The sequence below is a fragment of the Rattus norvegicus genome, chromosome 7, assembly GCF_021556685.1.
Source record: "Rattus norvegicus strain SHRSP/BbbUtx chromosome 7, alternate assembly SHRSP_T2T, whole genome shotgun sequence".
NCBI lineage: Eukaryota > Metazoa > Chordata > Mammalia > Rodentia > Muridae > Rattus > Rattus norvegicus.
Genome location: NC_141540.1, coordinates 6,324,494 through 6,351,200, shown reverse-complemented (window position 1 = coordinate 6,351,200; position 26,707 = coordinate 6,324,494). Strand labels below are relative to the sequence as shown.

The 26,707-nt window shown below is 45.1% G+C and overlaps 1 protein-coding gene across 7 annotated transcripts; it reads right to left on the bottom strand.

Moving 5' to 3' along the window:
• Positions 1-1,636: 1,636 nt before the first annotated feature.
• Pym1 (PYM1 exon junction complex associated factor) lies at positions 1,637-24,267 on the bottom strand. 7 transcript variants are annotated; one of them, XM_087558438.1, is made up of 4 exons: positions 24,136-24,267; positions 21,564-21,618; positions 4,708-4,952; positions 1,637-4,489 (listed from the first exon to the last, which is right to left on the bottom strand). In XM_087558438.1, the coding sequence occupies exons 3-4, from the start codon at positions 4,797-4,799 to the stop codon at positions 4,009-4,011; spliced, it is 573 nt and encodes a 190-aa protein (XP_087414564.1). In that variant the 5' UTR covers positions 4,800-4,952; positions 21,564-21,618; positions 24,136-24,267; the 3' UTR covers positions 1,637-4,008.
• Positions 24,268-26,707: the final 2,440 nt, after the last annotated feature.

The following is a 26,707-nucleotide window of genomic DNA, read 5'->3' as shown; positions in this document are numbered from 1 at the left end:
CTCACTCAGGGGTGTGGGTTATGGTTTGCTGGTAGTCGTACTCAAAGAAGAAATAAAAGAATATTCTAAGCTGTCTCTCTCCTTTCTACTGATGGGGTGAACTGGAACTGGGGGGGGGGGGTAAAGGATGGGCGAAAGAAGACTCCACAATGCAGCAAAGACCAGCTAAGTTCTTCAGCCTAGAATAGCCACTATGATGCTGAAGGGACGTATTTCAGAGCGGGGGGCGGGGGGGCTCTAAGTTTACCAGCTTCATGGGCCATGGTTTTTTTTTTTTTTTCTTTTAAGATTTATTTTGGGCTAGAGAGATGGCTCAGCCGTTAAAAGTTAAGCTCACAACCAAATATATAAAAGATTTATTTTATTTATATGAATACAACATTGCTGTCTTCAGACACACCAGAAAAGGGCATCGGATCCCATTACAGATGGCTGTGAGCTACTATGTGGTTGCTGGGATTTGAACCCAGGACCACTGGAAGAGCAGTTGGTGCTCTTAACCACTGAGCCATCCCTCCAGCCCATGGGCCATGTTTTGAAGACTCTTGCCTTACATGTAAATGCTCTTTTGTGGAGGGAGACAGAACCTGCAAAACTGAAAGCAAGTTGGCCACATACCTGTCACACTGAGACCTGCAAACGCAGGCCAAGTCTTCACCGGCTGACATTCATGAAGTATTAGTCACATTATTCAAATGCCACCTTTGCTGAGCATGGAAGTGTGTGCCTATAATCCTAACATGGGGGATAGGGATGCAGGAGGATGCTCACAAAGACCCAACCTGAGGCCTGGTTATGATGGCATAACCCTTTAATCCCAGCACTCAGGCCCATGCCAGCCTACCTGCTACCATGCTCCCTCTCCACGATGGCCATGGACTCTCGTGTTCTGAAACTGTGAGCCCCAAACTAGCTCTTCTCTAAGTCACGGTGTCTCATCAGGGCAGCTGAAAACTAATATACAGCAGTTATGTCTGTTAGCTTTAATTTTTGCCCCTTTGAGACAGGGTTCTTACTATGCAGCCCTGGCTGGCCCGAAACTCCTTAAGCTCTGTCTGCAGAGTCCTGAGTCCTGGGATTAAAGATGTGCACCACCACACCAGCTTCTACCTGGCTTTAACAAAGGATTTTTATCAGGGCTGGATAAATGACTCAGTGGTTAAGAGCATACCGCTCTTGCAGCGGTCCTCTGAATTCAGTTACCAGGACCCACCTCAGACAGCTCATAACTACCTGTAACTCCAACTCCAAGGAATGCTACACCCTCTTCTGGAATCCACAGGGACCTGACCAGTGTTCCGCTGACATTCACATAGACACATAAGCATAAAAAATAAATCCTTGAAAAAAATATTCATTTCAGCCAGGGTGTGGTGGTACATGCCTTTAAGCACTTGGGAGGTATGGGTGGATCTTTGCCAGTTCGAGGTCAGCCTGGTCTACAGAGCTAGTTCCAGGGCAACCAAGGGTACAGAAAGAAACCCTGTCTTGAAAAACAAAACAAAAAAACAAGTTTGATTTTGAGGCAGGATCTAAGGCAGCAGAAGATGGCTTTTTTTTTTTTTTTTTAATTTTTCCATCTTATAGGGGGCATCGTAGGGTTTCTGTTACTGAGATGAAACACCACCAAAGAAAGTTGGGGAGGAAAGGGTTTATTTTGCCTATGTTTCTACAGCACTGATCCTCATTGAAGGAGGTCAGGACAGAAACTTAAACAGGGCAGGAACCTGGAGGCAGAGGCTGATGCAGAGGCCATGGAGGGATGCTGCTCACTGGCTTGCTCCTTGTAGCTAGCTCATCCTGCTTTCTGATAGAACCCAGGACCACCAGGTCAGGGATAGCACCACCCACTAAGAAAATGCCCTCCCTTCAGGCCCATCCTTTGGAGGCATTTTCTTGAGGGTCCCTCATGACTTCACTTATGTTGACATAAAAGTATCCAGCACACTCCACCAGGAGTCCTGGTGTAGGTCTTGCCTCAGGGAGCTTTCGTTACTCAAAATTTTGTCTCACATTAGCAGTGAGGATTCAGAATTGCCTTGAACTGTGTGCTGGGACTGCAGGCTTGTGCTGTCTTGTTGTTTTACGTGGTTCTGGGAATTACACCCAGGACTTTGTCCATACTAGGTAAGCACTCTGACATTTAACTCCAATCTCACCCTACCCCTCAGAAACCTGTAAGCATTTATGTGTGCTTATCATAAAGTATGATATCTGCAACTAAATCTGTAGTAATTGTCAGGTTCCTACAATAAGGAACGCAGGCTCTTGGTCTCTTAGTGTTTCCAGACTAAGAATTTACCATTGGGGTTGGGGATTTAGCTCAGCGGTAGAGCGCTTGCCTAGCGAGCGCAAGGCCCTGGGTTTGGTCCCTAGCTCTGGAAAAAAGAAAAAAAAAAAAGAATTTACCATTAACCACGTTCTTTTCTATGCATGGTTCCAGGCCTTATTTCAGCTGGATATTTGAGAATTTAACCGTTAAGCTCAAGGAATACAGTAGCCCACACCTGTAAGCCCGGTACTGGGGAAACAGAGGCAGTGAATTCCAGATCTAAGCCAGCTGAGGTCTCAAACTAACTGACTAGCTGGATCTCATTGTCTACTGAGGGTGGTTGAGAACTAAGCAAATGTGATGTTTGACAACCATTACAGGTAGGGAAGACAGCTCGTGGGTAAAACACAAGCGAGTTCACACAAGAGGGGTGGGGGCCTCAAGGAGCTTGTCTAGGGAGGTGGACACAGATGGATCCCTGAGGTTCAGAATCATCAAGCCTTACAAGGTGGATGTCTTCTCCACGTCTGTGTACCATGGGCAAGCACACATGGAGCACACAGACATGGGTGACTTAGCTCATGTTTGAGGGTGACAGTAATGGTAAAGGAAGGATTCTCAAAGATCCAAAAGCTTTAAAAGGCCTGGGAGAGGGTAAGAGTTTAACGGGGTTAATTTTGGTGGCCTCTGAATTCCTGAGAGCTAACCCTGGTTCCCAGTACTCTGTGACAAAGGTGCAGCATGGGTAAGACAAGAGATGAACAGCAGATCTTTTGGATATATCTCAGTAAGTCATTACTTTGCCCTGACACCATCTTGGGCATCATCCAAGGTGAAATTTCAACTGGTTTACAGTTAACTTCAGAAGCAATAAGGAAGGTACAGCAGATGTATTGTTCTGTGGCACAATGACACATACATTAGTGTCAAATTAATCTTGTTCTAAATTTTACTACATTTCAATGCTAACTTCTGTTTACTGAAGTGTAATTTTGCCCTACATTACTTTGTTGAGATAGACCAGGTTGGCCTTGAAATGTTGGCGATCCCGCCTGACTCCAGTCCTACTACAGGTGTGTGCTACCACAGCCAGTTGCATGTATGATGGTGAAGTGTTAAGGGTTAGGATGCAGATTAGTGGCAGGGCTATCATGTGCAAGGCCCTGGGTTCAGTCCCCAGCACCATTAAAACCCTAGTGTCTTCTTCATAGACAGAACAAGAGTTGAGAAGAGAGTCAAAGCCTGAGCCATGCTGTCTAGTTGAATTTATTCTTACTGCCTTTAAAAAAAAAAAAAAAAAAAAAAAAGAGGAGGAGGAGGAGGAGGAGGAAGAGGAAGAAGAGGTTCGGGATGGCAGGGAAGTAACTCATAAACACTGAACAGGAACCAAGACTCTAAAACGTGGGTACTCCTTGTACCCTCAGCCTCAGATCTCCGACAGACTCCCACCCTCCTGGGGTTCCTTTTCAACAAGACACCCAGATCAGCAGCAGAGGTACCTGGGGTCAGCACTCAGACTGTGAACAATGGATGGAAGGGAAAAGTTCAAAAATGGGAGCTGAGAAGGGAAAGGGATGAAGGAGAGAGAGCCTCGGCTCTGGAGGACGGAGTCGGGCCAGAGGAGGTGGAAGTGAGCCAGTATGGGGGTGCCCCTCCTGACTGCTGCGGCCCACGCTCCCTGGACCCCAGAGCACCCCATGGTTTGTTCTGCAGTCCACTCCCCTACTCCTGAAGCCTCACAGGCCCAACTCCAAGTCCTCCAGCTCCTCCTCCAGCACCCTCCGCCGTGCCAGCTTCTCCAGCTGCTCTCTGCTAGGCTGGCTGATCTCCCCGGCCTGGATGCGCTGCTGCAGCTCCTCCACCTGTCGCAGCTTCTTCCTCAGGTTCTTGATCTTCTTGGCTTTCTCTGTGGTGGCAGCAGAGTCAGGTGCATCGGAGGCAGCTGGAGGGGTGGCTTGGGGGCCATGGTGAGCACTGGGCATCTGGGCTGAGTCTCCCAGAGACACCTTATCAAGAGTCCTGCTCAAGGCCTCCGCGTCTTTCTCCTGCTGCTGCCTCCTCTTCTCCTTCCGCTTCAGGTTGCGTTTGGCTGTCTTGGAGAGGCCTGCTTCACCACTGTCAGGTCTGGATGGTGTGACCTGTGTGGTGGCCTCAGGGCTCAGCCCTGGGGGAAGTTCCGGTTTACTCTTGAAAAACTTCACATACTTGTTTTCATAGCTGCAAGAAACAGAGATGCTAAAGCTTCCAGGACTAACCCCAGCCTCACTCCTCCCACCTCACCCCTTCCCATTGCACTCCCGTTTTCTCTGCCCTTCAGGGTCCCTGGTCTGTACCAAAGTTCTAGAACTCAAGGCTCTGGCCCTCTGACTGCTGTCTAGAGATCCTGGAGAAGAGAGGTCAAAGGAACAAGACTAGTTGGGGAAACCCCCACTCACCCCTCAATCCCAGCTCCTTCCTCTCCTGAGACCGTTGTCCCTCCTTCCATTTCTTTCAGGCCCAGGCGATTCATCCCTGAACTCCACGGCATAATACGCTATACTTGTGTAGGGACCCACTAAATACCCCTTGTTAAGCCTAACCACGCACACTGGGACCTCCTCTTGGGGCACGTATCCTTCTTTGACCCTCCGTTGCTTGCGCCATGTCCCGTCGGGTCTCTGTGTTGAGGCAATGTACTTGCCTGAAATGACAGAAATTAAGCTGCAGTTAGTCTCTCGTTTCCAAACACCTTCCAAAGTGAGAGAAGTGTGTGTAAATGTGCACAACCCCCAGCACCCATCCTTCCGTCCTAATGAAAGACAAGGCTCAGTATGTCGAACAAGCAGGCCTTGAACTTGCAATTCTCCCACCTCCACTTCCTGCGTGCTGAGGTGAGAGACCACAGCTAAGGCACTTCTCACATCAACTTTCAATCTTCTGCTATTTACTGACTAACTCAGAATCCTTGCCCCCACAGAGTGGCTGCTGCTGCTTCTAAGTAACACATGAGGCAGACCAGGGAGAGCTGGCTTTCTGAGAAAGTACAAGGCAAAGGGAACATCAACAGCAGTAAAGAAACCACACCGTCAGGGGCCAAGGCAAGTACACGGAGAAGAGAAAAGAAGACTGAGCGAAAGATTTTATTCAAAACTTTTAGGAAGATGGATCACAAAGGCATGGGAACACGCGGATGCAAAGGACACTGGTTCATGTTTTTTATTTATGTGCATGTGAGGTGTGTATATCCGTGCATACACGGATACAACAAGGTGCCCAGGAAGACATCAAGAGAACACTCAGAAGTCTACATGGTTGATTTACATGGTGCTGTGTTTGTGCTACAAATGAGCTATACCCCGGCCCCATAAACCTTAGGCTCAGTAGGTAAAGGTTCCAGGAGACCTTAGCTCATCCCCAGGACCAACATGGTGAAAGGAGAGAACCGACTCTGGCATCACGGCACATATGCACACACATACACCAAAAAAAAAAAAAAAAAAGTACTCAAAATAATTAAATATATTTTTTAAGAGGACCAGAGGCTTCAGCAATTAAAAACACAACCACCCAGCAAAGATATAATACAAACTTTTAAAAGAAGAAAATGGTTAAGACATGATATAACACTTGGAGGTGATAGAAAAAAGTAAATAGAGACATGGTATTGGGGAGAAGAACTCAGGGGACAAAGAGCTTCTTCTTTCTTTGTTTTTGAGGGAGGAGATAGTATTCTGTATAGAGTTGCTGGCATAGAGCACTGAGCCCTCATATGCTAGGCAAGGCTCCCAGCGGTACACCAGCTCTTCAGGTGAGTCAGACAGGTGATGTCAGGGAATAACAAGAGCCACAGCCACGCTGGGACTGAAGGAGGAAGCGGTTAAGAGCTTTGGCTGCTTGTTCAGAGGATCTAGAGGTGAGGCAGAAAGATCTGGAAAAGGCTCAGCTTCAGTTACACAGCAATTTCAAATCCAGCCTAGACTACAAGGGACACTGTCTCAATACATACATATATACACACATACATACATAAATACATACACACATATACACACACATACATACATAAAATAAAATAGGTAAGTGAAAAGTGCAAGATGGATTTGAAAGACAAGTTCCGGGGCTGGAGAGATGGCTCAGTGGTTAAGAGCCCCCGACTGCTCTTCCAGAGGTCATGAGTTCAATTCCCAGCAACCACATGGTGGCTCACAACTATCTGTAAAGAGATCCGATGCCCTCTTCTGGTGTGTCTGAAGACAGCTACAGTGTACTTACATATAATAAATAAATAAATCTTAAAAAAAAAATTTTTTTTTTAAAAAAAAAAGAAAGACAAGTTCCCTCTGAAACAACGTTCAGATGGGTAGGGGGCTGGAGAGATGACTGAGGGGTTAAGAGCCTCTGTTCTTGCTCCTGCAGAGGACCACATGGAGGCTTGTAACCATCCGTAGCTCCACTTCCAGAGGATCTGACACCCTCTTCTGACCTCCACAGGCACCAGGCACATACACAGTATACAGACATACATACTCATTCAGAACACATAAAACAAGTGTGCAGAAAAGCAAGACTGTATGTAGTGGTGAGGTTGGTCTGGCTGAGCTGAGCAGTGTACTGGAGCAGGACAGGGGACACGCAGCTGCGATGCCCGTCCAGGACCTTACCATCGGGCACATGGCATGCGTCATAAATATCTGACATGAGTCCTTTACTGAAAAGATTGTCTTAGGACCTCTGGTAAATGAACAAATCTGTCATCCAGTAGTGTTTTAAATCAGTCTAGCATGAGTGATGTGGAAGTATAAGCCCACATAAACCCTTTCCTCCCACTCTGGTCACGGTGTTTCATGACAGCATCAGAAACCCTAAGACACTCGTGCTATGTAGGACTGCACTGAGTGTCGGAGAAGTAAGGGGTCAAATGCTTCACCTCTGGTAGTTAATCCAACCTGCAGCATTTTAACATAAGGGACTCCTTCAAAAGAACAAACCAAAACATTTAAAGTATTATCTATAGATAACTAAATTAAATAAACTTTATAGTCAATGTTATAAGAATGGAAAAACACATCGTTTTAAAAATGACAAATTTTAAACAAGGGTTTGGAGAAATGGCTCAGCAGTTAAAAGCACTATTGTTCCAGAGACCTGAGTTCAGTTCCCAGCAACCACGTTTCAGCTAACAATTGTCTATAACTCCTGCTCTAGGAGGATCCAACACCCTCTTTTGATCTCTACAGGCACTGCATGTACACAAATGGTACACAGACATGTAAACACCCATACCCATAGGAAAAAATCTTAAAAATTAAAAAACATCTAAAGAAATCATGCAGGGGCTGGAAAGGGGCTCAATGAACACATACTGCTATACAAGACAGCCTGAGCTGGGTCTCCAGAGAAAGAACTACCAACTCTCTCCCAAAAGTTGTCCTCTGACTGCTAAATGAGCACCTTGTAGAGGGAGGGAGGAAGGATGGAGGAGAGGGAGAGAGAGAGAGAGATTGATTGATTGATTTCTGTCCACTGGTGGGTCAGCCATGCTCTGGTGGATTGCCCAGTCTTAAAAGAGTCAGTGCAAACTGGACTCAGTGGGCTATTTAAAAAAAAAAAAAAAAAAAAAAGACATCAAGGTGGGAAGAGCTGGATCTAGGAGGAGCTAAAGGGTAGGGATAGCGGGTGGGTGCCATCAATGTATTTATGAACTTCTCAGAGGCTGGAGAGATGCCTAAGCATTTAAGAGCCATTGCTCTTCTAAAGGATGAGTTGGAATTCCAGCTCCAGGACATCCAATGCCTCTGGTCGCAGAGGGTACCCATACACATGTAGCAAATAGACACACATACACAACTAACAATAAAATACATCCTTAAAAATTTTACACATACATAGTGCATATACATGTCCTCAAGCACACAACACACACATAAACACAATATGTAAAATATTATGTTGTGTTGGGGCTGGGGATTTAGCTCAGTGGTAGAGCGCTTACCTAGGAAGCGCAAGGCCCTGGGTTCGGTCCCCAGCTCCGAAAAAATGAACCAAAAAAAAAAAATTATGTTGTGGCTATAAGATTATAGATATCTTTATTTCTAGTATTTAAGAGAGAAGCAGAGGCAGGGGGAGCTCTGAGTTCCAGGCCAGCCTGGTCTACATGGAGAAACCCTGTCTCAAAAAACAAACAAAAAATTATAGATATTTCTAAACAGGGCTGCTCTGGCTACGATCAAACTCTCTGTAGCATTCTTTTTTTTTTTTTTGGTTTTTTTTTCGGAGCTGGGGACCGAACCCAGGGCCTTGCGCTTCCTAGGCAAGCGCTCTACCACTGAGCTAAATCCCCAACCCCTTCTCTGTAGCATTCTTTTTTTTTTTTTTTTTTTTTTTTGGTTCTTTTTTTTTCGGAGCTGGGGACCGAACCCAGGGCCTTGCGCTTCCTAGGTAAGCGCTCTACCACTGAGCTAAATCCCCAGCCCCTCTCTGTAGCATTCTTAAAACATATCATTATTGTGTGTGTTAGTGTATTGTACGTGCACAGGATCACACAGACACAGGCATACACACACACACACACACACACACACACACACACACACAGGCACACAGGCACACACACACACACACACACACACACACACACACACACACACACAGTGTCGATACTGCGGGGTTATGTGGCTGCAGAGATTTAACTCAGTCCTTGGGCTTGCATGCTTTTACTTTTACCAGCCTGTAAGTAATTTTTCTTCCTAAGAATTCCCATTAACTTGTGGCATAATATGGATTTAAAAAAACATTTATTGCTTCAGGTTTAAACCTAAATGTCTTGGAGAATGACAGCCACATAAAGGAGAGCAACACTACTTTTATTTTTGTTTTTGTTTTATGAGACAGGATCTTTGAACTCGGGTCCCACCAGAGTGCCTCTCAAGTGCTGGGAGTCACCTCCCCGGCTTGAGGGAAATCACTTCTGATCCGGTGACTCATGAACATTTTATGAGGGACACAGGACCCATCGGGATTGGTGGAAGACCACCCGTCTTTACACACATGGGTGTGGTTGAAGGACAGATACAGGGAGCACTTCAGGTTTCAGGATGTGAGCAAGAGGAGCAAATGTGGGTTCTACAGTCCACAGGGCACACACGTGGAGGAAGGGGACAGGTAAACTTGTCTTTGGCAGACTTAAACTTCTGAGTCTCGACTATTCCTACTCAGCTCCAGCCACTGAAATACTGAAGTTCTCCAGACCCCTCTCTCTATGTTCTATACCTTTTCTTCTTTGCTTTATTGGCCAAAACACACTTTCACTTTTTTTTTTTTTTTTCCGGAGCTGGGGACCGAACCCAGAGCCTTGCCTAGCAAGCGCTCTACCACTGAGCTAAATCCCCAACCCACACTTTCACTTCTTCATTATACCCACTATTCTTCAAAAGTGAATTTTAAGTAGTATAAATAAAGCCCAAGCAGGACAGAGGTGGCTCACACCTTTAGTCCTGGTACTCTGAGTCAGAGACAGATAGATCTCTTGAGTTCCAGACCAGCCTGGTTTACAGAGCAAGTTCCTGGACAGCCAGGGCTGCACAGAAAAGACTTGTCTCAAAAAACACAAACAAACAAACAAACAAAAAACAAAATCACACAAACGAACAACCAGTGCCCTTCCTTGGCGTCTTAGAAAGTGCACTTGGTATACGTACAAGACTCCTCCTGTGGCCTTGCTTGCTCTTGTATCTACATAACTGCCCGTTTTGTTAAAAGTAGGGATTTTGTTTCCAAACTTGATGGCAAGGAGTTTTACCAATAAACTAAGTACAGTGCTGAGAGTGACAGTACAAAACTATAGCCCACTTACTTGGGAGGCTGAGGCAAAAGACCAAGAGTTCAACGTGTGCTATATACATCAAGATGCTGTCTGAAAAAACATAGGTGCTGGAGAGTCACCTTGTGGTTAAAAGTGCATTCTGCTCTTGCAGAAAATCCAAGTTCAATGCTCACTATACAGGTCCTGGCAACTCCAGCTCCAGGGGAGCCAACACCTTCTTCTGGATTTTGTAGACACCTACACACAAATACACACACACACACACACACACACACACACACACACACACACACACACACGTACACATAAATAAAACTGGGGGAGGACCTCTCACTATGTTGCCAGAACTTCTGGGCTTTAGTGACCTGCCCACTTCATTTTCCCCAATGTCATGACTGTAGCCACCCACCACATGGATTCTAACCACCTTAAGGTTTTTAATTGTTTTTAGTCCAGGGTTGGTTGAATTAGCGGGTGCAGAACCCACAGATACTAAGGAGCAAGTAAGTCATAAGCTATGAATAGAAAATAGAAATGACCGTTACGCAGTGTGAAGACCTGACTTAAGGTGGCCTCTATAGACGGTACTGAGAGGAAAAGGCTTTCATTGTGAATGAATCGATGGGATACAAAGACAGCCAAGGTTTGCTGGAGAGGACAACAGAATCTGTGGCGGTGGTTTTATGTGGTGCCCTCAGCTGTGCACTCTTAACATATCTATAGGAAAGACACAGTAACCTCATCTATGCACACATGGATTCTAAACATTATCGAGCACTTACTGTTCCAGCCACTCTAGACTAGAAATACAGCAACAAAGCAAGAAAAACTTTGTCTGCTTGTAGCACACTCTAGTAAGACGGTAAAAAAAGACACCACAGACAAGCCCGTTACAGTATCAGCTTTACATGTGAGGACAGGGAGAGTTAAAGCCACTAATGCAAAGAAAACAATTTTATAAAAACAGATAATGCAACTAGATAAGCAATACTGTACAGAACTGAGGAAAAGGCACACCCACAAATGTAAGCTATCTGCATGCAGTAGACAGTAACCCTTATCTGAAGGACACATTCCAAACGCCCCAGTGGATGCTGAAAACTACAAGTAGCACTGAACTCTGCACACAGGCTGAACATCCCTAATCCAAGAACCTAAACTCTGAAATGCCACCCAAACTAAAATTCTGATTAACAAGATGCTGTGAGTAGAAAATTTTACATCATCTAACTTCACAACCAAATGTAAGTACAATAAGGACGCTTTATAAAACTAAAATTTCTTCCAGGACAGCCAGAACTAGTAGTGAGGCCTTTTTTTTAGATTTTAGTCATATGAGTACACTGTAGCTGTCTTCAGACTCACCAGAAGAGGGCATCAGCTCCCATTACAGATGGTCACTGAGCCATCACATCTCTCCAGCCCCCTTGTTTTTATGGAGGGCTCAGTGGTTAAGAGCACTGACTGCTCTTCCAAAGGTCCTGAGTTCAAATCCCAGCAACCACATGGTGGCTCACAAGCATCTGTAATGGGAGCCGATGCCCTCTTCTGGTGTGTCTGAGGACAGCTACAGTGTACTCACGTACATAAAATAAATAAAAAATAAATTAAAACAAGGCCCAGCATGGTGGTGCACACCCTTAATCCCAGCACTCAGAGGCAAACAAAGTATGTGGGTCCCCGTGAGTTCAAGGCCATCCTGGTCTACATTAGGAGTACCAGGATAGCCAGGGCTACACAGAGAAACCCGGACTCAATAAATAAATAAATAAATAAATAAATAAATAAATAAATAAGTAAGTAAGTAGACTATTATCAAGTATATATGAAACTTGAGTGAAAGCTGGTGTATCTCATTCCCAAGATAGCTATGCAAGTATATATTATATATGCAAGCATTCTAAATCTGAAAAGTCCAAAGCCACTCTGACCCCAAGCATTTTGGAGAAGGGATACTTACCCTTCGTACTCTTTTCTCCTTTACCGACAAACCTGTGATAAAGCAATTACTCTATATATCACAAGTGACAATAAAATAGAGTGACTGTGAGAATACACCTCAGTAAACATAATAAACACACGAATGGCATCTCGAAATACTGTACTACACTGTATCTTTGATTGTCATTCAGCCACGGGCAACTGACACTGTAGACAAAAAGATACAACTTTGTAGCTTAACCGACCCCAGGTGTGACGGCCTCAGAGATACACATGACAAAGAAGCACCCATTCTCTGCTATCTTGGTTGCAGCCTCTGGCCTCGGTGTATCCAAGGGTGAAGTCAAAAAGAAGGGAGAGATCTGGCAACTCCCACACAGAAATGAAAATCGAGGGCAGAGTATCAGGACTTTCAGATAACTCTTGCAGTCAGAAACTACAGACCAGGGACTGCTGCCATAGAGAATTTTAAATCTTGTTATTTCTCCACATTGGATGGGTACCATCCTTAAACTATTTATTTTTTAACTCTACTAGCAATAAAAACTTTCTTTTCATTTTATTTTTCTTTTTTTTCCGGAGCTTGGGACCGAACCCAGGGCCTTGCGCTTGCTAGGCAAGCGTTCTACCACTGAGCTAAATCCCCAACTCCTTCTTTTCATTTTAATTTTTGTACGGGGAGTGTCTTGATTGTGTGTGTGTGCGCCCCATGTGCCTGGTGCCTGCAGAGGTTAGAAAGTAGTGTCTGATTCTCTGGAACTGGAGCTTCAGATACATACAAGCAGCCGTGTGGGTGCTGGGAATCGAACCCAGAGACTGCAAGAACAGTGAGTGCTCCTAACGACTAAGCTAACTAATTCTCAAGATGAACAGGGTCCTGATCAAAGAGTCACAGCAAGGCAATAAATAGTAACACGGCAAGGCTTGGGAGGATCCCACAGGACCTGGAAGTTGCCTGGTAGAGAAGAAAGTCTCCGGGACCTGCCACAAGGAAAGAGGCCCAGGTCACACACAGATCTGCACTTGGCAGGATCTCGGGACTAACAACTCTAAGACCTGGGTCAGTTTCTTTTTCCTTTCTCAAAGGTTTGGTTTTGTTGTTGCTGCTATTAAGAGATATTTTTAAACTATATGTAGGTGTGTGCCTGCACGCAGATATATGCACATGAATGCAGATGCCCACAGAGATCAGAAGCCCTGGGTTCCCCTGGAGTTGGAGTTAGAGACTGTTACAAGCTATCTGATGTGGGAGCTGAAAACCAAATTCAGAATCTCTGAAGAGCAGTCAGTGCTCTTAACCACTGAGCCATCTCTCCAGGCTTATCGATTTTAATTATGTCTGTATTTGTGGGGATGCACACACGACTGCGGGTGCTGCAGAGGCCTGAGGTGCTGGGTCCCTCTGGAGCTAGAGTTAACAAATGGTGGGAGTTAAACCTGGGTCCTTGGGAAAACCAGCATGTGCTCTTAACCACTGAACCACCTCTCCAGGCCCTGGATACAATTTCTAAAAAAGAAAAAAACAGAGCCAGTGAGACTGCTGGGTGGCCAAAGCTGCCTGCTGGACCTGACCATCTGTCTGATCCCATGAGTGTATAAGGTGGAGGGAGAGAACTGATACCTGTAAGCTGAGCTCTTATTGCCACAAATGCACTATAGTAAGTCCTCCTCCTCCCAATATAACATAAGAAGGTAAATTAATTAAAATCATTGTAAAAGGGCTGGAGAGATGGCTCAGCAGTTAAGAGCACTGACTGCTCTTCCAGAGGTCCTGAGTTCAAATCCCAGCAACCACATGGTGGCTCACAACCATCTGTAATGAGATCTGGTGCCCTCTTCTGGCCTGCAGTCACATATGCAGGCAGAATGCTGTACATAAAATAAATAAAATAAATCTTTAAAAAAAAAAAAAGTAAAAAGAGCATCTAGGTTAGAGAAATGATCATCATCACTGTTCTCAAGGAAGAACGACAGCATTGTCAGGAAATACTCCAAGCAAGGACAGCACTGTGCCATGGGAAACAAGAGCCTAGAGTTACAAGGTGTTAAAGTATATGAAATACTATTTTAAGGGGGCAAGTGTTTAATACTGCATAGATACTATAGATGACGGAAATAGCTTTTTTTTCTTTTTCTTTCTTTTTTTTTTTTTTTCGGAGCTGGGGACCGAATCCAGGGCCTTATGCTTACTAGGCAAGCACTCTACCACTGAGCTAAATCCCCAACCCCAGGTTATAGCTTTTTTTTTTTTTTATAGTGGTGGTGCACACCTTTAATCTCAGCACTGGGGAGGCAGTGGCAGGTGAATCTCTGTGAATTTGAGGCCAGCCTGGTCTACAAAGTGACTGACTGGGCTACTATACAAAGAAATCCTATCTTGAAAAACAAACAAACAAACAAAAAAAGAAAACAGCTTTTTTGCTTATTTGAAATCCTTATTTATCTTCTAAGAATAAAGCTTCAAGAAAGTACAGTGGCCTGAAGTCAGATTATGAGTGGATTAAACATGACACATTCTGGTAAGCCAACAGGAAACCGCTACACTAAGTACTGTAGGATCAACAGTCCAGGTGGGAGACTGAGGCAGGAAGACTGCCTCGAGCTGAAGTGCAGCCTGAGGAACACGGAACAAGAGTGCACATATCAAACCCTCCTCATGACTGATGCACACAGACACACACACAGACTGACATCACTCACAGACACACACAGACATCACACACAAACACACCACACAGACACACAGACATCACACACACACACACACAGACATCACACACAAACACACCACACAGACACACACACAGACATCACACACACTCACACACACACTCTCACACACACACACTCACACACACACACACACACACACACACACACGCTCTCACACTCACGGTGGAGATGTAGGTTTAACCTGGCAATGTATTCTGACAACCCTAGAATTCAAGAGGTGTTAGAGGAAAGAGAATCAGGAGCCAAAGCCACACTTGGCTATGTAAGACCCAATTTTGAATATAAAACAGTGAAACAATAATTTTTTTTAAAGATTTATTTATTTTATGTATATGTGTACACTGTCTTAACATTAAAAAATTATCTGGGGCTGGAGCGATGGCTCAGTGGTTAAGAGCACTGACTGCTCTTCCAGTGATCCTGAGTTCAATTCCCAGCACCACATGCTGGGATTAAAATTGTGTGTGCCACTAAGTGTGACTAAATCTTCAAAAGTTAATTAAGCTCAGGCCTGAAATTCCAGCTTTCAGGAAGTTGAGGCAGGAAGACTACTGCTGTGAGTGCAAGGCTAGACTGACTTAAAGAGACCTTATCTTAAACCATGATAAGTAAGAGGATTGTGTATCATGAGACAGGGTCTTATGTAGCCCAGGTTGGCCTCAAACTTGTGGAGCTGAGGGTGACCTTGAATTTATGGTTGTTCTGCCTTTGCCTCCTCAGTTCTGGGATTACAGATGTGTATCCCACAAGCTGGCTAATGCTGAATGCAAGGACTGTGCAGGCCAGGCTAGTTCTCCAGCAAGCTGCGTACCGAGCACACAGGTAATAAGGATCCTTAAGGATCCGAGCAGAGCAAATATAAATCTATGTCAACTCCCAAGAGTAGCAGCAGTTACAGGGCTCCATATTTACAGGGATCTTATTCAATTTTCATAACCATGAAATATTCATTTCACGTATGATGAGAAATTCATTGACATTCCAAGTTACAACTAGTGAACAGTATCACAAACTAAAATCAAAACCATGAATCCCAAGGGCTGTAGCACTGTTACTATACATGGCCCTGGCACTGTGGCCAGCAAGTCACGGTGGCTTTGGCCAAGCCTGGCACACGGTGGGAAGAACTGAGTCCCTTAAGTTGTTCTTTGACATCTCTGAGAGCATAATCACTCACTTCAAATACAGATAAATACGTAAGTGTAATACAAAAAGTTTAAACTTACTACTAATCAAAGGAAATAGAAATGAAAAACAAAGCAAAAGCCAGGGGCTGGGGAGACGGCTCAGCTGGAGAAGCGCTTCCTACACAAGCACGAGAAATCTAAACCCCAGCACAGCCGTACATGCCTGCATTCGCAGGGCCAGGGAGACAGACAGACAGACAGAGGCTCCACCCCACTTGCTCAGCAGGCAGTCTAGCTGTACAGTGAGCTCCAAATTCAGAGAAACAAAGTGGAGCTGGGTGTGGCACTGCATGCTCTCAGCCCAAAGCAGGGAGCGGAGACGGGCGATCCTGTGCATTAGAGGCCAGCCTGGTCTAACAGTAGGTTCTAGGTCATCCAAGCCTACTGAGTGAAGTCTCGAAAAAAAGAAAAAAGGGTGTGTGTGTGTGTGTGTGTGTGTAAGTCAGAGGGTAGACCTGGAGGGGGATAAAGTCTGGACTGTAAAAAAACGGTCAAAGAAAAAAAAAAAAAAAAAAAAGAGAGGATACCCAAGGTCAATGACCCGGCCCTTTACCCACACATGCATACACACCCACTAATATGTGTAACACAGAAACACATAAGAAAAAAATTCGAATCCAGCAAATTCATATATGCTTTGTATAAAGCAAAGAAGCTAGCAGTCTCACTACCGTCCATCTTATCACTAGCAGTATTCCCAGAGGCTTGCTGGCAACTACTCTGTGCTTGCTTCGGCAGGGTACACACTGACAGTATAGAGATACATACCAGGGTATCTGCACAAGGATGCAAATTCACAAACCATTTCATTTTTACAGACTACAGGCTAGGGGGCTGGAGAGACGGCTCAGCGGTTAGGAGCACCGACTGCTCTTCCAGAGGTCCTGAGTTCAATTCCCAGCAACCACATGGTAGCTCACAACCATCTGTAATGGGATCTGATGCTCTCTTCTGTTGTGTCTGAAGATAGCTACAGTGTACTCATATATAATAAATGAATAAATGTTTAAAAAAAAAAAGAAGAATAAGGTAGGGGTGTTTCTGGAAAGATGGCCCAGCAATTAAGAACACTTGTTGCGGGCTGGAGAGATGGCTCAGTGGTTAAGAGTACTGACTACTTTCCCACAAGTCCTGAGTTCAAATCCCAGCAACCACATGGTGGTTCACAACCATCTGTAATGAGATTTGATGCCCTCTTCTGGCATGTCTGAAGACAGCTACAGTGAGTGTACTTATATATTAATAAATAAATTTAAAAAAAAAAAAAAGAAAAAATGGTCCTCAGCTCCGAAAAAAAAAAAAAAAAAAAAAAAAAAAAAAAAAGAACACTTGTTGCTCTTGCACAGGACCCAAGTTCAGTTCCCAGTGGCCAAAACCATCCATGAGCCTAGCTCCAAGGAGGGACCCAACAGACATACAGGGTACACATACATACCTACAAGAAAAGCACTCATACACATAAAGTAAAATAAATTTAAAAATAAACAAAAACAAGCTTTAGAAACTTTTTTCTTTCTGCTGGCCTAGGCTAGCTCCAGAGTCATAAGGTCAAGTGATCCTCTTGGCTCACCCTCCTGAAATGCTAAGACTCTTACCACCATACCTGGCCTAGTGAGTTGTTTCTGCATTACTAGGGACAGACCTAGGACCTCATATATAGCAGGTTAAGTGTTCTATAGCCACATTCCCCAGCTGAAGAACTTTTAATTAGCAAATATTAACATGAAGTAAAAAAGGAAGATACAAACAAATGTACAAGGTACTTGAGTTAACCATGATAAAAATATGGCACATGGGGGTTGGGGTTAGCTCAAGCGCAAGACCCTGGGTTCGGTCCTCAGCTCCAGAAAAAAAGAAAAAGAAAAAGAAAATGGCACAGGCCTGTAATTCTAGCAGTCACAAAGAAGAGGATAATTGCAAGCTGAGTCAGCCTGATCTAGATAGCAAGAACCAGGCTAGCCAGAGCTAGAGAAGGAGATCCTGTCTGAAATAACAATGATGGAGGAAGAGAAGGAAGGAAGGGACCTGCCTAACACAACAGTAAGCACGAGGATAGCCAGGCGCAGCACGGACCTGTGACCTCACTACTGCACAGTCTGAAGCACGAGCATCACCTGAGCGCAGTGGAGGGCAAGCTGGATGTAGTGTGGCACGTCTTCAGTCCCAGCATTCAAAAGCAGAGGCAGGCAGATCTCCGAGTACAAGGCCAGCCTGGACTACACAGAGTTCCATTTCCAGGACAGCCAGGGCTACATAGAGAGGCCTGTCTGAAACAAACAATGAAGCAACGGCAGGCTGGAAGGCAAGAGGGAGGCAGAGCTGAGTGACACAAGTCCTGCCTAAACGCTCCAGCCCTTGGCATCACAAGCTCCCCACCCTGCCCATAAGTAGAGCAGAGATGTGTGAACTATGAGATAAATGAATACTCGCTAACCCTAATAAAATAAACATCAGCAAAATGATGTTAAGCAAATAACTGAATGAGCATGTGTGTGCACTCACACCTGTAAATCTAGCAGTTGGAAAGCTAAAACAGGAAAACGACTGTGAGTTCAAGGACAGCCTGAGTTTCCTAAGTGAATTCCAGGATAGCCTGCTCTACCAAAACAAAAAACAAGGTTAGAAAGAAGAGCCCAAATAATCTGTCCTTAAAAAGAAAGCCTAATACCTTTATCCTTACCTGGGCTCACAGTGACCGATAGCCTCCATTAAACATGAGGTAGGGGTGGGAAGATAAGTACTAACTGCTCTTCTAGAGGACCAGAGTTCAATTCCCAGCACCCATGGCAGCTGACAACTGCCCATACAGGCAGTTCCTGGGAATCCAATGCCCTTTGTTGGGCACAGGAAGTAGACAGACACATGTCCAGACAAAACCTCCATATACATAAAAATAATTTTAAATGAGGAAAGGTAAACTTTTACAGTGGAAAAACTTTATAAACACTACTTCAGACGATATCAGTGTTACTATACACAGGGTTGGGGAAATCACTGCTATCTTATAACCTGTAACCTGTATGTCTTCCTCCATAGTTTCTATTGTTTTCCTCCAAACCCAACTAGTCTAAGCGTCTGGGGATGGAGACATACACCTGGGACACTAGCACTCAGTAGGCTGAGGAAAGGTAGCTCCAGAGGTCAAGGCCTCCCTGGACTGGACTGTGTTTCATACACACCTGGGAGGGGTGGCTCTGGGCAAAGGCCCTGCTGTGGGAGCAAGCACAGCACCTGAGTTAAAACCCTCACTACCGCTGGGCTGGCGAATCGGCTCCTGACAGTCAAGATCACGCGCTGCTCTCACGGAGGACCCCGGTGTAATTCCCAGTGCTCATGTGGCAGCTAACAACTATATTCTGACTACAGACACCAAACACGTATGTAACATATGTTGGCAAAACACTCAAACATACTAAATACGCTTAAAAGCATCACTAGCATGCAAGTAGAAAGGCAGGTATGGCCATACGCACCTGTGACCCAGCAAGAGACCCTGTCACTAGGGAGTGGCCTCCTCGGGCCTCTGAAATCATGAGCGGACAGACACTCACACATGTACACCCCCACAAAAAAGCCCATAAGGTAACTGAGGACAAGAAAAGTGCGGGAAACTATCATTAAGGAGGCATGAGACCTACATGCTAGATGAGAGACGACATGGAACCTACATGTGATGACATTCTAGATGAGAGACATGAAACCTACAAGTAATGACACACTAGACATGGGACCTACATGTGATGACATGCTAGATGAGATCCTGGATCAGAAAAAAAAATTATAAAAGGTCGGTCCTTCCTTCCTTCCTTCCTTCAAGGCAGTATAGATCACGCTGTCCTTAAACTCAAGGGGTAAGACTGTCTCTACCTTCTTATTGCTGGGATTATAGGCCTGGGCTACCACCCCCAGCTTAAGGAAGTTTCAATAATTTGGGTTTGTGTTTTTGCTTGGTTTTTGGAGACAAGGTCTAGGTAACCCAGGCTGGTCTCAGAGTGTAGGGCTCTGTCTCTACCTCCTAAGTGCTGGGAACCAGGTATAACCACCATGCCTGGCCTGAATAACCTTTGACTTTAACTAATAACATACTGATACTGGTTAGCTTACAGTAAGAAATATACTTTATCAATATAAAGTGCTAGTAAAAGGGAAAAGATGTAAGGTATATAGGAATTCTTTGAACCATCTTCTCAACTGTTCTAAAAATCTGAAACTGTTCTGAAAAACCAAGTCTATATCATCTCATTGCTTCAGAATAAATAAAATCTACCAAAATCTTTTTTTTTCTTTTTTTTTCGGAGCTGGGGACCGAACTCAGGGCCTTCTACCACTGAGCTAAATCCCCAACCCCATACCAAAATCTTAAAAAGAGACAAAAAGGTTGCTCTAGAGTTGGCTAGGAAAGGATGCCCATAACAGGAAATAACACTGGAAAGCTCAGAAAAGGTGAATCTGAAAGATACAGCCAAGAGTTAGACATTCAGCATTAGAAAAGAAAACGGTGTAGGCAACACAGGATAGGAAGCACTGGGGATGACAACCACAGTCAAGCAACAGACTGGTGAGACCTGACATTCCACAGGAGACAAGCACTGGGGATGACAACCACAGTTCAGCAACAGACCAAGAGAGATGCAATAGAAGAAATCTGGACTTAACAGTGCAGCCCACGCACATAATCCCAGTGCTCAAGCGGCTGTGAACGAAGGCAGGAGGGAAGGAGGTGCAGATACCTACCTGGCCGTAGCTCAGAGACGGAAATGACAGTCTTTAATTTTCCAATGACATAGAAAGTAAGGGTATTTGCCTCAAAAGGAAGAGGTTTGGAAACAAGCTGGTAAGACAGTTGCAGGAGAATTTAGGACACCAGGAAGCAGGAATTGGCAAACGCTGTGACACTGATAGAAGTTAATACTGAATCTTTTAACTTCTGACTTTCCTTTCTAGTAATATATTACAGCCTAAAACCAGAAACTAAGAAAAGAGTCGGTGGATATCATTCAAGATGACGACGACAGCCATGTACAGTACTGAACTGAATGCCTGCAATTCAGGCATAGGAGGTGGGGACAAGAACAGTTCAAGGAAAGCCTGAACTGTAAGAGACTCTACCTAAAACAGCCAAAACCAAAAAGAAAACAAACAAACAAACAAACAAACAAACAAACAAAAAAAGCAGTAAGGGGGGGAGGGTAAGGGTACGGCTTGGAAGTTAAAGCACTTGCCACCCTGCACACGACTGTAAGGACCAGAACAGACAGCTCACCAGCATCCTCGGACACACTGTGGGTTGGTGGCCTGCCTACAATCCCAGCACTTGGGAGACAGAGCCAGGATCCCAGGAGCACCTAGCTAGACTAACTGAGTCACCAAACTCTGGGTTACAGGGAAAGATCTTGTCAGATATAAGGAGGTGTGGCAGGGGAAGGGGGGGGGGTCAAGGAAAACACTTGACATCAACATCTGGCCTCCACATGCATGTGGACTGCACCCACACATGCACGTGCACACAGGCAAGTACACACATTCACACACATGGAACCAGGAAACCTAAAGAGGGCAAAAAGCTGCCTCTGTGGACTTGAGACAGTCAAATGGCGACTGGTGAGGAGGCTAAAGCGAAGGGGAATACCTGAAAGGAAATGTGTCACAGATGAGGTCCAGGTTGTAGTAATCCTGAGGTGTAGCTGAAAATACAAAGGTACGTCAATGATCTCGTGCTCAGGAAGTAGGGAGTTCAGAGTATTCCCAAGCTGCTACAGACAGAATAACAACAAAAATAAAAACAAAAGGGCTAGAGAGTTGGCTCAGGGATTAAGAGTGGCTACTGCAGAGGACTGAGGACTTGGGGGTTTGATTCCCAGTACTGACTTACACTGGCTTCTAACTACAACTCCAGATCTAATACCTCTTCTGACTTCTGTGGTCACCAACCACACAAATGATGCACAGACATACACACAGGCAAAATAATCACACACATAGAATAAGTCTTTAAAAAACAAATACCAAAAACCCCATCATCTGTGGGCAGTAGACAGGAACACTGCTATTTTGCTACAATAGCATTTGAAAAGCAGAGAAGCAAAAGAACAGCTCACTTTCCTTTTCTACGGAGCCACAGAGATCACAAAGAACAGAAAACATCTCTGTGGCAGGGCAGGGGCCAGATGGAACACATACATAAAAAGAATAAGAAGCTTTTGCTGCAAGCTGCCTGTCATGGTAATACACGCCTTTAATCCCACAACAAGGGAGGCAGAGGCAGGTGGATCTCTACACAGTGAGCTCCAGGCCAGCCAGGGCCACATAGAGAGACCACACCTGGGGACTGGAGGAGGGTTAAAGAAAAAGTTGCTTTTTAAAGGTTGGGCACAGTGGTGCATGCCTTTGATCCCAGCGTCTGAGAGGCAGAGACGTGTGGTCTGCATTGGGAGTTCCAGACCAAGTAAGGGCACATAGTGAGAGCCTGTCTTTAAAAAACAAGACAAAACCAGTTGCTAGCTATAAGACCTACTGAGTAGAGAACATAAGGCAACACTGCTACAACGCTTTGGAATGCAAGAACAGGGAAAGGTGGCAGAAAATCAAGTTGTCATTAAATATTATAAAACAGGAAGTCTACTTAATAAGGAACATATAAAGCAAACCAAGAAGCATACAAGGCACACTTTAAAACACATGGTGTATTACCGCACAATCACAGAATCACTTCTACAAAACCTTAGAGTCAGTGACCACACATGAAGACCAAAATGAGGGCTACAAAAACAATTACCAGATGCTTGCACTGAGTTTTTCAAATGTCTCTCTTATAACTATTTGATCACTCTTAGTTAACATTGCACATTATTCCAAAGACAAGGCAATTACAAACAAGACAAAAACATAAAACTGATTCTCAGTTTCCACACACAAACAGCAGACTTAAACATTTCAGACAGCTGGAATGAAATTCTACTCAAACTTAAAGAAATAATGGGGTTCTCTCAATTGTCAAAGATGTTGAGAGGAAGGCCAGTAGATACTTTCCTGTTTGTTTTCTCTCACTTTAAATGGAAAACTCCATTAGTGAGAAAAGTCAAGCTGAAAGTTAAATTCCTCTTCCCTTCACACCTCTTGGATTTCAGTGACACTTCCTCCCCCACCCCCAAACAAATGAAGACCGGGCAAAGAGTGAGGAAAGCACTATGTAGCAATGAGATCATCAGCAGATACAGCTCGGAGAAAAAAGAATGGAGACAGGGAAAGGTAGAGAGCAGGTATAACAGTAAGAGATGGGGGAGGGGGGAAGAAGGCTGGAATTGGAGGGAACTGATAGTGCAGGAGCTCGTAATGCTGGAGAACCCTGAAAAGGTACGGGACTCCAACAACTAGAAATAGCTGAGGCTCCTAAGGGTCCCGGAGCAGGGGACATTGAAGGACCCCAGGGTTTGGGAGACCGGAAGCAGAGACCCCCCCCCCCAGACACGAGACCAGAAGGGGGCGCAGGTAATAACCCAAAGGAATGAATGGAGAAAGCGATACGGGGACGTGGCAAAGGAGGAGCCCCGGGATGGGCGTGGCACAAACCCTTTTCCAAGTTTGAACCCCTAACCCAAGAATCCCGAGAGAAGCGGCTCCCGGATTCCCGAACTCACCGCCGGTCTCGTCAGTTACATAGGGAGTCGCCATCTTGAGAACCCTAACCACTTCCGGCGTGAGCGGGCTGGGGTCCCGCCCCCTCCCCGCCGGAAGTGGAGTTCTCCTCATAGCAAGCCACCATTTTAATCTTAAAGAGAGACTGCCCCATTTCTTTGACTCGGGAGGCGGAAAGGGGAGTGTAGACGCTCATAGTCGTGAGCTCTTTTACTACCACCGATACCACTGTTGACCTCCTGATGTATATAAAACAATCCTCTGGATTCGAAGAGAAGTTCCTACATAAGCCTTACTCCAGACAGTCCTCTCAGGCTCAAGGCCCAGTAGAAAAGCTGGTAAAAGAGGAAAGGAAGATGCAAGGCCCGTAGCCTGCACCAAATTCCAGGGCGCTCATTGGCACGAGCAGAAGAGTCTCAGGAGTGCAGGGGATGCACGAAAACCCCGACTAACACTTAAGGTGGGCAGGTCTACTTCGCCTGTCGATCACTCTCTGCCGCCCAGCTTAACTGAACAGAGACCTAGGAAAAGAGCGCGCAAAGATCGGCGCACTGCGGGTCGATCACCTGTGCCCGTGGCCTCAGGGGTGCTGGAGGTTTTCATGACTGAGTTGGCGAGCAGCCCTGGGGATTCAGCGGCGAGGTAACTTCTTGGCCTGCTGCTCAGTAGTGGATCCTCCGGGTCAGAGGGCACAGAGTGAAGGCTTTAGGGCGGACCCAGTCAGTATTCTAATTAGCCGCGCCCAACACCTCGGATTAGCTTCGGCTACCACCAGCAGTTTCACCCTTAAATCTATTGGGACTGTGAAGCCACTCCCTTTGTTAGGTTGTGCCCTGTAGGGAACCTTGTTCTTCAAAGGAACGCCTTAGTCTCGTCCCTATCCCTCCCTTCCCCCTTCAGCAACTTAGTTCCTTTGGGGCTAGGTCCTGTTAAACTTGTTTCCTCTTCTGTCAGGAAGGTGCTGGCTCAAGCGCCTCTCCTTAGGTGTTAGACTCTGCCCTCCTCCTACAAAGCTTTTCCTTAACTCTTTCACCCTCTTCTATTGCTCAACGTCCAACAGTGATGGGGAAAATTGAGAAGGGGAAAAGGTTAGTGACTACCTCAGCAATAGACAATATGTTTCACTTTAAAACAAACAAAAGGAGGAAAAAACTGATTAAAAAACAAAACAAGGGGTTGGGGATTTAGCTCAGTGGTAGAGCACTTGCCTAGCAAGCACAAGGCCCTGGGTTCGGTCCCCAGCACCGGAAAAGAAACAAAACAAAACAAAAAAAACAGGCTGATAACCTCAACAAAGTTTTCAAGAACTCACTAACGCTATTTGCATGTACTACATGTTATTACAAGTGTTTACTTCTAATCCCTCACTGTTTGTGTGTGTGTGTGTGTGTGTGTGTGTGTGTGTGTGTGTGTGTGTTCACCCATGCCCTTGCTTCCTCTTGTTTATGTGTACGGTGGGAGGAGGTATGCTGGAACCTAGAGTGTAGCCGAGTGTAGCTAGCATAGCTAGCATAAGTCAGACAATCATTCTGGCCAGTGAACTTCACCCTAAGCCCACCAGCCCCTATCTGTTCATTCATCGATTGTACTTCAGTTCTGTCTCTCTAGTAACCTTTCCTCAGAGAGGAAAAAGAGATGAGAACATGGAATGGTGCCTCTGAAAATTAGTGAGGGAGGTGCATGATTTGAACTATTTCAAGAGCAGTCTCTACAACTCTCCACGGACCTGCTCAGTGAGGGGAAATCCTAATGTGACCTGTTTACTCTTTAATCTCTGGACACTCCCCCACCACTGTACCCCTCAGACATCCTGCCCCCATCTCTGCAGGTTGGCAGGAAGTGAAACTCAATTGTCTGTTCAGTAGACTGGCCCTGGACCCAGCCCTGGGCCCCGGATGTGTACCCCCACCCAGAGGAAGAAGAGGCTGGGAAAACAGGCTTGTTTTTTCCTTTCCCTTTGTTCATTGCGGTTTCTTTCTCTCTGACTTGTATGATGTGGTTGATTAAAGAGATGAGCACCTGGAACTAGAGTCATCAAACGCCTCCTCCGTGGACGTTTCTCTCCTTTCTTCCCCCACCCCCACCACCAACTGACTTGGAGTATGGCAAAGCACAGATCCTAAATAAGGCGCAAAGATGCTACAGTAAGACTGAGTTCCTCTTAACCCTTATTGGAGAAATCATATTCCAATGGTGGCTTTTTTTTCAATGTAGGAGAGTCTTTAATTTTATGCAAGGATTGATTAGAAGAGTAGTTTTGGACACAGTGCTATTTAAACAGATCTTTGTTTAGGGTGATCAAGAGCTGGGAAGCTTTACAGACATCTAGCCGCTTGTTTGGTCTATATTTTTTTCTTATCCTACAGATCTAAGAGCAAAATCAGGTATAAAGAGGCCTTCAAAAGTGTCCGTTGATGCCAACAGTGGCATACATGAGCAAACCCAGCTCTTGAGAGGTTGAGGCAGGATGGCAAGTTGGAGGCCAGCCTGGGCTACATACATGCTAAAATCTTATCTCAGGAAAAAATAGTTACTGACTGTGAAGACAGGGGCTACGTAGGAAGGGGAGATAAGCTTTGCTAACGGTGAAGAATATGCTGTTAAAGAAAGGTATGGGATAGGGGTATAGATTGGTGGTGGAGCATTCGAGAAGCATGATCCAGGCACTGAAGTTCATCTGCAGTGTGATTGTGGCAATGATGGCGGAGGAAGAGGAAAAAAAAAAAAAATCCGTGTGCAAACACAACCGAACAGAACGAACCTGAAAAGGACAGCAGAACAGAGACAGCTCACTCTCCAACTCCTGATCTGAATCTAAAGTTTAAAGAACAACAAACCCCATTGATCTGGACTCCAGAGAGTTGCTTCAACAGCTTTGTCTCCAAATATTTGAAAACTGCTTACTTCTCTGTTTCCACTAGAGGGCCTAATATATTTTCTTTCTTTCTTTCTTTCTTTCTTTCTTTCTTTCTTTCTTTCTTTCTTTCTTTTTTTTTTTCTCTGACCCTCACTGGACCCAAATACATACACACACACACACACTTCCAACAAGCAGTCTGCTCTCCCACTCCTTTCTACTTCTAGCTGTAAGAGGATAGAATTCCAAGAACACAAAGCTTTGTTACACTCCTACTTCAG

Excerpts from the sequence above, each read along its gene's own strand:
- Pym1 (XM_087558441.1), bottom strand. The coding sequence starts at position 23,683 with ATGAGGAGAACTCCACTTCCGGCGGGGAGGGGGCGGGACCCCAGCCCG. Across the intron at positions 21,619-23,571 it reads TGTAACTGACGAGACCGGCG|CTACACCTCAGGATTACTAC; the intron begins GTGAGTTCGGGA and ends TTGTATTTTCAG. Across the intron at positions 4,490-4,858 it reads CCCCAAGAGGAGGTCCCAGT|CTATGAAAACAAGTATGTGA; the intron begins GTGCGTGGTTAG and ends TGTTTCTTGCAG.